The sequence below is a fragment of the Dryobates pubescens genome, chromosome 10, assembly GCF_014839835.1.
Source record: "Dryobates pubescens isolate bDryPub1 chromosome 10, bDryPub1.pri, whole genome shotgun sequence".
NCBI lineage: Eukaryota > Metazoa > Chordata > Aves > Piciformes > Picidae > Dryobates > Dryobates pubescens.
This window is the reverse complement of record NC_071621.1, coordinates 16185360-16197670: the sequence shown is the minus strand read 5'-3', so window position 1 is coordinate 16197670 and position 12311 is coordinate 16185360. Positions and strand designations below refer to the sequence as shown.

The following is a 12311-nucleotide window of genomic DNA, read 5'->3' as shown; positions in this document are numbered from 1 at the left end:
TGTGCAGGTCTGGAGCCCTCAGCACAGCAAGGACCTGGAGCTGATGGAGCAGGTCCAGAGGAGGGCCAGGCAAATGCTCAGGGGGTTGGAGCAGCTCTGCTGTGAGGCCAGGCTGAGGGAGCTGGGGGTGTTCAGCCTGGGGAAGAGAAGGCTCTGGGGAGACCTAATAGCAACCTGCCAGTACCTGAAGGGGGCTACAGGAAGGCTGCAGAGAGACTATTTGCAGAGGCCTGCAGGGACAGGACAAGAGACAATGGCTTCAAACTGGAGCACAGCAGATTTAGATTGGATGTGAGGAAGAAGTTGTGCCCAATGAGGGTGATGGAACACTGGAACAGGTTGCCCAGGGAGGTGGTTGTGGCCCCATCCCTGGAGATATCCAAGGCGAGGCTGGGCAGGGCTCTGGGCAACCTGAGCTAGCTGAGGATGTCCCTGCTGACTGTGGGGAGGTCAGAGTAGATGACATTTGGAGGTCCCTTCCAACTGAGACCATTCTATGATTCTATGATCTTAGAAGGTCCCTTCCAACCCATTCTGTGATCCTCTGAAAGCACATCCCCACCAACCCCAGCATCAAAGAAAGTGACCCTGGCACGGGGAAACAGAGGCACAGAGCAGTGTGACTGACCCCAGAAGGGTGCCAACAATGTCCAACCTCCCAGCAGAAAGGTTTGGGAAACAGTTGGGTGACAGTCCTCAGGGTGACCATCCCTGGGAGGGCAGAGCCCCATGCAGGCTTGGGGACACCAACTTTGTGTCAAGGGATGGAAAAAAGGGGCCAGGAGAGGTTTGAGACCCCCTAAAAGCTCCCAATATGTGGAAGTGAACAGCAGCCATGGTCATAGAATCATGGAACTGTTTGGGTTGGAAAGGACCTCCAAGATCACCCAGCCCAACCATCAACCCAACACCACCATGGCCCACCACCATGGCCATCCAACTGTGTCCCCAAGCACCATGTGCACACATTTCTTGAACACCTCCAGGGATGGTGACTCCACCAGCTCCTGGCACAGCACAGATACTCCCCTGCCTGCCCCCCATCTGCTTGCAACCCACCTTCACCAGCAGCTCGTAGCGGGGGATCCTCTGCACTGGCTTGATCATCAGGTCGGACAGAGCCTGCTTTTCCTTGTTCTCCCTCATGCTTTGCTGCAGAACACCAGGTGGAAGGAGAAGGACAGGCCCATCAGGTGGGATAAAGCAGGGACTGAGAGTCCTACCAGCCCAACAACAGCCATCTGGGGTCGGGGTGACTCCTTTTACACCAGCCCAAGTGACCCCAGGTTCATCCCAACCTGACCTCTTTGCAATAAAGGCAATGAGGGAAAAATCCCAGTGTGCCCCAGAGGCTACCAGCTTGGTCCCACTAACCCCACCCTGTCCTGTCAGCAGCCTTCCAGGTGGACATCATCTATGGAGGGGGAAGACCCAGGACCCACCTCAAGGAACTTCATGAATGCTGGCCGGGCTTCCTTGGCAATCCTGACAGCATCCTTGGCGTTGAGGAAGTTATCGATGTAGGCAGAGTAGATGTTCACCAGCACGTCCTTGGAGAACTGGGAGCAGGAAAGAAAAGGGGCTAGGTTGAGCATGGACCTCCTGGAAGAAGCTGTCCCAAGGGTTAATCCTGGCTGTGGGCTGCTGTGGGGAGGGCTCAGCCTCCTCCCTTCCAGGCAGAACCCTGGAGCTGCAGACCCGGCCAGGTCCTTGCCCCTCCTTAAGCTAAGCAGACATCAGGCCTGGAGATTGTCTCCCTGTTCTCCAACCCACCCTTTAATCACTCCCCTGCCTCCTGCTCCAAAAACCTTCTCCTGCTGGGGGCCATCCCCCAAGAACAAATACATCTGGGTTCTCCCCCAGTCAGGGGAAAAGCCAGCCCTCACCGTGAGGCTGGGCAGATGAGTGGAGTCAAACAGGATGGCATTTAACAAGTCCAAGTGCAGGGTGCTGCACTTTGGCCACAACAACTCCATGCAGTGCTACAGGCTGGGGTCAGAGTTGCTGGAGAGCAGCCAGGCAGAGAGGGACCTGGGGGTACTGGTTGACAGCAGCTGAACACGAGCCAGCAGTGTGCCCAGGTGGCCAAGAAGGCCAATGGCATCCTGGCCTGCACCAGGAACAGTGTGGCCAGTGTGCCCCTGTACTCAGCACTGGTTAGGCCACACCTGGAGACCTCTGTCCAGTTCTGAGCTCCTCAGGACACTGAGATACTTGAATGTGTCCAGAGAAGGGCAACAAGGCTGGGGAAGGGTCTGGAGCGCTGGCTGGGGCGAGATCTGCAGCACAGCCCTGTGAGGAGAGGCTGAGGGAGCTGGGGGTATTTAGCCTGGAGAAGAGGAGGCTCAGGGGAGACCTTATTGCTCTCTACAGCTTCCTGAAAGGAAGTTGTAGCCAGGTGGGGGTTGGTCTCTTCTCCCAGGCGACCAGCAACAGAACAAGAAGACACAGTCTCAAGCTGTGCCAGGGGAAGTTGAGACTGGAGGTGAGGAGAAAGTTCTTCCCAGAGAGAGCAATTGGCCATTGGGATGTGCTGCCCAGGGAGGTGGCGGAGTCACCATCCCTGGAGGTGTTCAAAACAGGATTGGATGCGGCCCTGGGAGCCATGGCTTAGTTGTCAGGAGGTGTTAGGTATTAGGTAATAGGTTGGACTTGATGATCTGTGAGGTCTTTCCCAGCCTGGCTGCTGATCCTGTGGTTCTGTGACCTACCGACTGCACGAGGAGGTCTCCCACTTTCTGCTTCTCGTGCCAGTTCTGCACACAGTCGTGGATCTGCTCCAGGAACTGCTCGTGGTGCTCCAGCAGCTCGGGGATCTGGTCGAAGATCTCATCCACCAGTGATGGGTCACACAGCAAGGAGTTCTCTGGTTGCTTCAGTGGCTTCATGTAACCCTAAGGGTGACGAAGCAAAAGGCCCTCGAGGTCCCCGGGGATTGCTTTTCCCACCCCTCCCACGAGGAGCTGTTCCACCCGTGTGCAGATGGAGCTCGGTGGCATCCTCCAGCAGGGACTTCCTCCAGTGAACATTGGGTTCTGTGACTCAGCAGAAAGACCACACAGTGTCCCAGCAGGTTTTGCACTCCCTCAGTTTCCCTGCATCCCATCCCACCTGATGCATCCCCACGGCAAGTCTCCAGGAGAACCTCCCACATCCTCTGTCCTCCAGCCACAGCCCTTGAGGGGCTCCAAATCTCTGCTGTCCTGGTCACCTCCATCTGCTACACAGCCTGACCCAGCTGGGAAGTCATGGCAGCATGACCTTGGGGTCCAAATCTGGTGCAGTCCTGGTGGGATTTAGGATGTTTGGAACCAGCAGGCTAGATGCTGTGGATCAAACCCTGGACCACTTCACCCAGCAGCCTCCCTTGGGCGATGGCTCAGAGCTAGCAGGAAAAGCAGGTCCTCTGCAAGGCTGGGTGGGAAGCTCTGCTGGGAAAGCCCTTTCCCATGAGGAGGGCAGGGGTGGTGCCCTCAGGAATCTGCAAGGAATGCAGGAGGAGGAAGGTCTTCTGAACCTCCTTGACACCTCCCCAGCCTGACCTGTATGAGATGCCAGTGCCCTTCAAGGATGCTGGAAGGATCATGGAGATGATCAGTGAGGACAGGACCCACCTGGAGTGGCTTCAAACATCTCCATCCCAGCTGGCAAACCTCCATCCCAAGGATGAGGTTCCTCAAGCTGATGGGAGGTATCTCATGGAGACCCAAGTCAGAAGAGCCAAACCCTTCCTGAGGCCCCTAACGCACTTCACCTGCCCTACTGTGGCTCAACTCCTCCATCAGGAGAAGGGCTGGGCTGTGCCACACTTCCCACCCACTAGGAAACTAGGGGAGCAAGGACCAGATGGGGAAGAAGAGCATGCAGACAGCTTCCACCTCAGCACACAGGGAGAGCAGGCAGGGCTTGCTCATGCACCATCTGGCTTGGATGGAAGATCATGCTCCAAGGTAGTCCTTGCCCTCGGTAGCCAGCATGCTACACGTCACCAGGCCACATCATGATGGCTCCAAGCACCTGGTGCCAGCTGAGATGGGGAGCTGGGGGCATCTGGAGCCCTGTGACTCTCTCCCCAGAAAGCCAGATCCCCCTGGTTGCACCGTGCCAGGACATATCCCACGGGCAAGGGTTTGGGCCTTCCATTCATGCCCACCATGGCCTCCAGTCATGCCCACCCAGTCCCTCCAGTGGGGAACCACTGACCCCCAGCACGGCTGTCCCCTCCAACCAGCCTCCTGTCCTACCTCAGAGGAGGGCACAGTCCAAGGGACAGCCTCCATCCATGCCAAGATCATCAGGAGCACCACCAGACCCTAAACCCTGCCTGGGTAAGTCCCAGAGCCGGGGTCCTCTTGCACCCCCAAGCCAACATCTGCACTAGGAGCAGCCTGAAAGGGTCCTTCCCTCCTGCAACAACATCTGGGAGAGCATCTCTGGGTCCACCATAGGAAAAGCCTGGCTGGGTGTTGGGATTGAGGTCCTCAGGGCCATGCCCAGCAGATGTCCTGCAGGCACTGCTTTCTGTGGAGCAGAGCAGAGCTCTGCTTCTCTTGGTGTTTCCACTTGCAGACATGTGGTTGAACAACCCACACCTACGCCAAGCCTGACCTAAGTCTCCAGGGCGTTGACCACCATCAACCTGAAACACCTTCATTAACATCTCAAATGTAGGGTGGGCCCTGGGGCCAGGTTGCTCCAGGGGGAGGTTTGGAACCAGCTTAGTGAAAACAAAGTACAACCCAGGAATGGAGAAGAAGCCTCAGCCCATGGCTGAAGATGGTGAAGTTGAGCAGAGAATGGGGGGTGGGGGGCATGGGTACAGGGGGTGTAAAGGGTCTCCCACCATGGCAGGGTCATCAGCAACCAGGAGATGAGGTTGCCGAAGAGAGCTTTGGGAGGGGGCTGGCGTCAAGCACTGGAAGGGGCTTGTGGACACACCACCTGCCAGGTGACAACCCACCAGGAACGTTCCAGGCTTCATTTGGGGGGACAGATGTGACCCCTACACCCCACTGCTGCCACCACGGCCACCCTGATGCCCACGGCCCCCCGCCAGCCCACGCTGCCACCCCTTCCCAACCCACTCCTGTGCCACCTTGGTGCTGGCAGGGGACCCACAGCTTGAGGGCTGCGACTTGGGGTGCCAAGCAAGGGAGGGCTACATACCATGAGGCATTTGGGGGGGGGAATGGGGAGGGCGTCACCTCCCCCGGCCCCGCCACCTTACCTGCATCAAGGTGCGCAAGGACTCCACGTAGGACTGCTCGGTGTCCAGCAGCGTCATGATGACGTGTTTCCTCATGTCCTACCCGGGAAGGAAGGGGGGACAGAAGGACAAGATGAGTTTTGGGGGGGCGGGGTGGGGAGTGGTGACACGACGGCACGACGGAGAGGAGCAACGTAGTGGCCGTCGGTGGCTCGCTCGGGGTGGCTGCGAGGTCCGGGAGGCGGCCGGCTGGCCTCCAGCTCCCCCCTCTGCTCCCTCTCCAGCCCGATGGAGCAATCCGGGAGGATTAGGAAGTACATGACACCGAGCGCACAGACACTGCCTGCTTCCCTCCTCGGCAGCGTCAGGAGCCCGCCCTGGAGCACACAGCCCTACATGGGTCGGTCCCGACGCCCTCCGGCTCTCCGCGGGCGGCTTGGCTCGGAGCGGTCCCGTAGGAATTCACCTCCCGCCCCAGCGCCCCGGCGCCGGGATGCGGACCCCTAGCGAGGGGATTCGCGGGGTGCTGGAGCGGGATGGAGAGGGGGTGAGGGAGGGGATGGTTTCTCAGCTCTTGAGAAGCAGGTGGGTCGGGGTCTTGGTTGTGAGGCTTGGAAACCCACCTTGAGTGCAGCACCCAAGGGGTTGTCCCTGCAGAGCAGCCTAGGGGTAACGTGCTCTAGAGCACAGGGTTTGGGGTGCAGAGATGCTCCAAAGGTTCTGAATGTAGACACACCCCAAAGGTTTTGGGTATGAGATGCTCCAGAGACCCTGAGGGCAGAGATACCCCAAAAACTGTGTGTGGATCTGCTCCAGAGACCCTGAGGGCAGAGATACCCCAAAAACTGTGTGTGGATCTGCTCCAGAGACCCTGAGGGCAGAGATACCCCAAAAACTGTGTGTGGATCTGCTCCAGAGACCCTGAGGGCAGAGATACCCCAAAAACTGTGTGTGGATCTGCTCCAGAGACCCTGAGGGCAGAGATACCCCAAAAACTGTGTGTGGATCTGCTCCAGAGACCCTGAGGGCAGAGATACCCCAAAAACTGTGTGTGGATCTGCTCCAGAGACCCTGAGGGCTGTGAGACACCCCAAAAGTATGGAGTAAAACCATGTCCCTGAGACCCCAAAAGCTCTGGGTGCAGAAATGATCCAGAGACACCTCAAGGGTTTGGATGGTGTGGTTTCTCCAGAGACCCTGGATGTGACACCCCAAATGTTTTGGGTGCAGAGGGCTGACCCTAGGAAAGGAGATGATGGTCCCAAGAGCTGGGTATGGAAACTGCAATGGTCCTGTTGGTGGAGACCATCCAAAGGCCCTTGGTGAAGAGACACCCCAAGTTTTGGATGCAGGGACACCCCAAAGCTCCTGGGTGCAGAGAAACAGCAAGTTGTGGGTGCAAGGACACCCCAAAGGTCCTGTGGGCTTTGATACACCCAGAGCTATTGGGGCAGAGATGCCCCAAAGGTCTTGGGTACAGGGACATCCAGAAGGCACACCTGGGACACTCCAAAGGTTGTGGATGCAGGGATGCCTCAAGAGCCCTGAATGAAGAAAAGGATCCTCCTAAGGTCCTGGCTTCTCAGACACCCCAAGAGGCCTGGGTGCAGGGATGTCCCCCCTTGGCCTCCACAGCCAGCCAAAAACCAAGGGCAGAGATGTCCCAAAGGCTCTGGGGTGTGGAGAAGACCCAGGGCAGGCTCAAAGGGTCCCATTAACGCTGACAACCCAAAGGTTATGGGGGCAGGGACATCCCAAATGCTGCACATGCACAGAGGTCCCAAAGCCTCTGTGAACAGGAACCATCCAAAGCTCTTGGATGCTTGGACACCCCAAGAGCCTTGGCTACAGAGATACCACCAACAGCCCTGGGTGCAGAGATGTGCCACCAGGCCACCACTGTGCACTGGGACCAGGTTTCCATGAGCCACTGCCTCTCCAGGGGCTTCTGGAGCCACCAAACTGCTGTGTCCCCCACCTCCTTGTGGGACAAGGCCATGTCCCCCAGCCATGATGGGCTGTTGGGGACACATATGGAGGTATGTGTGCCATGAAGCTGCCCTGCAACCACAGGAACCATCCATTTAGATGCTGGACTTGATGACCTCAAAGGTCTCTTCCAACCTCAACAGCTCTATGATTCTAACCATGGGTGGAGGTCACTGGAACAAGTTGCCCAGGGAGGTTGTGGATTTCTCCTTCCAGAGAAGGACCAGGGGGATGAGCAGAGGGGCTGGAGCTCTTCTCCCGTGAGGACAGGCTTAGAGAGTTGAGGTTGTTCAGTCTGGAGAAGAGAAGGCTCCAGGGAGACCTCCTTGTGGCCTTCCAGTATCTGAAGGGGGCTACAGGAAAGCTGGGGAGGGACTTTGAGGGTGTCAGGGAGTGATAGGACTTGGGGGGGGAATGGAGCAAAACTAGAAGTGGGTAGATTCAGATTGGATGTGAGGAAGAAGTTCTTCCCCATGAGGGTGGTGAGAGCCTGGCACATGATCCTTGAGGTCCCTTCCAACCCTAACAATTCTATGATTCTCCTCCCTCGAGATGTTCAAGGCCAGGCTGGATGAGACCTTGAGCAACCTGGGCTAGTCGGAGGTGTCCCTGCCCATGGCAGGGATGTTGGATCTGGATGATCTTTAAGGTCCCTTCCAGCCCAAACCATTCTATGATCTCCCTGGTGTGTCTCCAAGGCGCAATGGGAAAGGATCTTGGCCATATCCTGCTTGGTGCTCAGGAACATGCCTCAGTTTACCCCACTTGCTCACCAAGCTGATATTGATCTTCTCAGCCAAGCAAGGGGGAAGCTGCTGTGTAGAACCAAATATTCCAGTGCTGGGTCCAAGCCCCCCCCCCAAATCTGACTTCCCCCCCCCAAAGCCATGGTGATGCTGAAGGACATCAGCTGAGACATCCCTACTGCACTCCAACCTGAAGGCTCATCAACACTCCCACTGCTGGATTAATTGCTTGTAATGATGGGTTGAAGGACACCCACCAGAGGATGGGCTTGAGCGATACCAAAGCCTGATCCCACCTCATTCCTGCCTCAGTTGACCCAACCCTCTGACCACCTGTCATTCCCACAGCCATTCCAACTTGGGATGGAAGCACAGGGATGGATCACTGAGCTGGACAGGCTAAGCACCACGTTGCACTGGCTGCTGGGAATTTGCAGGGGTGGAGAGATGCAGGATGAGGCCCAACTGTTGGCAAGGGGATTTTTTTTTTCCACCATTCCAGCAGCATTATTATCCCAGCGGGGAAGGAGGGGAATTCACACTGGGACCAGCGGGAACTGGGGGAAAGGCACCATCCTGGCAAGGTGAAGTTGTACCCAGGCGTGGGCAGGATGCGTCCCACTGCACCCCTCACCCCAGCAAAGCCTCTCCCTCGGCGGGGCTGATGCTGCCTCCCTCTTTAGCCTCTCTCTGCTCTCCTTGGGGACCCCCTGTCAAACCCAAACCTCATTCTACCCTCAGGCCCAAGACACTCAGCACCCTCAGGATCAGCCCCTACCACGATGGATCAGTCCCTACCACACTGGGGCTGCCAGCACCTCCGGGGTGTAAATGAGCACCCGGGGGGGGGGGGGTGTGGGTGTTGGGGGGAATAGCAGCAATGAGCAATGGCTGTGGCACCCCCACACCATCACCCTCTGGTTGAGAACCCCAGGGAGGCAGCAGGATGAGGAGGAAGATGGAATGGAGGATGAGGCTTGGGGCTGAGGATGAGGATGGAGGCACCGTTGCCACGGCAATCGCGGACCAAACCCCGCAGCTCTCGGTAACGCACACAGAATCATCACAGAATCCCCATCCAGGTTGGAAAAGACCCTCAGGAGCAACCAAGTCCAACCCAGAACCCTACTCTTACAAAGTTCACCCCCTCAAACCACAGCCCCCCAAGCACCGCATCCAAACCACCTTGAAACACATCCAGGCTCGGGGACTCAACCCCCTCACATGTGTCCCACCGTGACACATCCACGCACAGCCCCCTCCCCCCGGGCTCCAGAGAACCCCTAATTACCCCCTGCAGCCCCCCCCCTCCCCAAATCACTCCATCAGCCCTTTTGCTCATCACCTCGGTACCGCCACGACCCTTCTCCGGGAGCTCCTCGGCTGCCCCGCCAAGCCCGGAGGCGGCCAAGGCCGCGTCGATTCCATCCCCGATGTCTCTCATGTCCTCCAGCGCGATGGTGAACTGCGCCAGAGTCCTCACCATCTGCAGCATGCGGGGTCCTGGGGGGGTGTTGGAGGGGAGGAGGAGGAGGAGGAGGAGGAGGAGGAAGGGGGGATGGAGGAGGAGGAGAAGGGAGCTCGATCCGTCCCACGCGGCCCAAGGAATCGAGAGGGGGGGAAAAAAAGAGGTAAATAACAACTGGGGGGAAGGGGGAGGTAGGAATCTGGGAATCCCTTCTCCAGATTCACCTCCTTGGAGGAAGGCAGAAATAAAATAGGAGAAAATAAAATAACTAGGGGGGGGGGGGGGGGGAGAGGGGGGAGGGATATGAATCTGAGAATCCTTTCTCTAGCTTCACCTCCTTGGAGGAAGGCAGGGAAAAAGTAATAATATGAGGGGGGATATAAATCTGGGAATCCTTTCCCCAGATTCACCTCCTTGGAGGAAGGCAGGGAAAAAATAATAAAGAAATTGGGGGGGGGGGGGGGGATATAAATCTGGGAATCCTTTCCCCAGATTCACCTCCTTGGAGGAAGGCAGGGGGAAAATAATTAATTAATTAAGTAAATAAATAAAATGGGGAGGGGGAGAGGGCTATAAATCTTGGAATCCCTTCTCCAGATTCACCTCCTTGGAGGAAGGGGGGTGGGGGGGGCAAAAAAAATAATATTAAATAAGAAAAAAAATTAAAATGCTGCTTTTTGGGGTGCAGCAAAGGGAAGGAGGAGGAGGAAGGGAGGGAGGGAGGGAGGGGGGGAAAGAAGAGGAGCTATTTATAGCGGTAGGGTTGGGGTGTAGAGATGGAGGAGAGAGATCATTTAAGTAGAAATGTGGATGGATGGGTGGGTGGATGGATAGATGGATAGATAGATAGATAGATAGATAGATAGATAGATGATAAAAAAAAATCAAAGCCCTGCAAGATGCCTGCGCCTGCGCCCCTGGCGGCAGGAGGGTCGTCGTCCCCCGCCACCACCTCCCCCTGCCGGCCCCCTGCGTTTCTTCTCCGGCAGCCGTCGGAGCGATGGAGGCAGAGCTGTGCCCACACAGACGCACACCACACGCACACACATACACACGCGAGCTGTGGATGCAGGGCAGGGCCAGATCCTTTGCCAGAGGGATGCTGCTGGAGAAGCTTTGCTCGAGAGGATGGTGATGGTTGGTGGGAGGAGGAGGTGGTGATGTTTTCTTAGGGGGTGGGTTGATGGCTGGTTTCATAGAAGCATGGAGTTGTTTTGGTTGGAAAAGGTCTCCATGATCAACCAAATTTTGGTGCCAGGCACGCTTGAGGGCTCCATCATCATCATCATCATCATCATCATCACCACATCATCAAATCATCATCAAATATCCACACCCACATCCCCTCCCCCTAACCCCTTCCCAGCCTTGCAGACAGCGAAACTGAGGCACGGAGCGAGCCGGTTCCACCTCAGCACCCACAGCCCTGCTTTGCTCCGGGATCCATTTGGAACACTCCCCTCCTGCTTCGTTAATTAAACCTAATTAGCTGCTCACCCTGTTTCCACAGCAACGGCGTGCAGCAGGGCTGCATCCTCCCATTGCAACCAGTACATTTCCTCTTGGTAATGAAGATGATGAGGATCTCACCCCGGGGAGGGTGCCAGGGATGGGTCCTCAGCCCCCCTCAGGCAGCCTCCCCGGGGTGCACGGCAGAGCTGCAGCAGCCTTAAATAAACCCTGGCACCGGGATCAGGATGAGGGATTCACAGCACCTGGTGTGGGCAGGAGGGGTGCCTGGGCTGCACCTAATTGCATTAAGGGTAATGAGGAAGTTTGCAAGGCAGCAGCTCCTGGAGCTCCTGCAGCACCATCCCTGTTGTAATCCCAGATGTGTCTGGGTTGCGGTCCCAGATCCCTTTGAGTTGTAATCTTGGTCCCACTTAGGTTGTAATCCTGAGCTCTTCTTGGATTTAATCCCAGACCCATTGCTGCTGCAATCCCCCAGACCCACAGCAACCTTGGGCACATCTACATTGTAATCCCAGACCCACCTGGGCTGCGATCCTGGACATTTCTGGGCTGCAATCCCAGAACCAACAGGGCTGCAATTCCAGAACCAACTGAGTTGCAGTCCTGGAGTATTCTGGGTTCCAATTCCACACCTGATTGGGCTGCAATCCCAGATTCATTACTGTTGTAATCCCAGACTCATCTGAGCTGCAATCCCAGAGCAAGATGGGTTGCAATCCTGGGCCATTCTGGGTTCCAATCCCAGACCCATTTGGGTTGCAATCCCAAAACCATCTGAGCTGCAATCCTGGGCTCACCTGGGTTACAACCCTGGGCTCTTCTGGGATCCAATTCCAGATTAATTCTCCAATCCCAGATTAATTTCTGTTGTAATCCCAGACCTATCTGAGCTGCAATCCCAGACTTATTTCTGTTGCAAATAATTTGGATTCCAAACACAGGTCCACCTGGGCTGCAATCCTGAGTACTTCTGGGCTGCAATCCCAGAACCAACTGGGTCACAACCCTGGCTCTTCTGGGATCCAATCCCAGACCTATTTCTATTTCAGTCTCAGATCCATCTGGGTTACAATCCTGTGGCCATCTGGGTTGCACTACTGGACCACTCTGGGTTTTGCAACCCCAGACCCATTTGTTTTGCAGTCTTGGGCTCATTTGGGTTCCAATCCCAGGCCCATCTGGCTGCAATCCCAAACCCATTCCTGTTGCAATCCCCAACCCATCTGGTTGCAATCCTGAATCCACTTGGGCTGCAGTTCTGGATCCACTTGGGCTGTAACCCCAGAGTCATCAGGTCCATCTGCATTGCAGTCCTGAGTTCATTTAGGTTGCAGTCCCCAAGCCATTCCTGTTGCAATCCCAAACCCATCAAGGCTGCAGCCCTGGGTCTGTGTAAATTGCAATCCCAGACCCATCTGGGTTGCAATCC

The 12311-nt window shown here is 56.4% G+C and overlaps 1 protein-coding gene across 1 annotated transcript in view; it reads right to left on the bottom strand.

Annotated features, from left to right (window-relative positions):
* ARHGEF17 (Rho guanine nucleotide exchange factor 17) overlaps window positions 1-12311 on the bottom strand; it is a 66220-nt gene that overhangs the window by 21203 nt on the left and 32706 nt on the right. Inside the window, exons 2-5 of the mRNA XM_054164492.1 lie at window positions 5228-5305; window positions 2712-2894; window positions 1443-1559; window positions 1060-1152 (exon numbers count right to left, since the gene is read on the bottom strand). Coding sequence (XP_054020467.1) covers window positions 1060-1152; window positions 1443-1559; window positions 2712-2894; window positions 5228-5305 — 471 coding nt within the window. The remainder of the gene's footprint in view (window positions 1-1059; window positions 1153-1442; window positions 1560-2711; window positions 2895-5227; window positions 5306-12311) is intronic.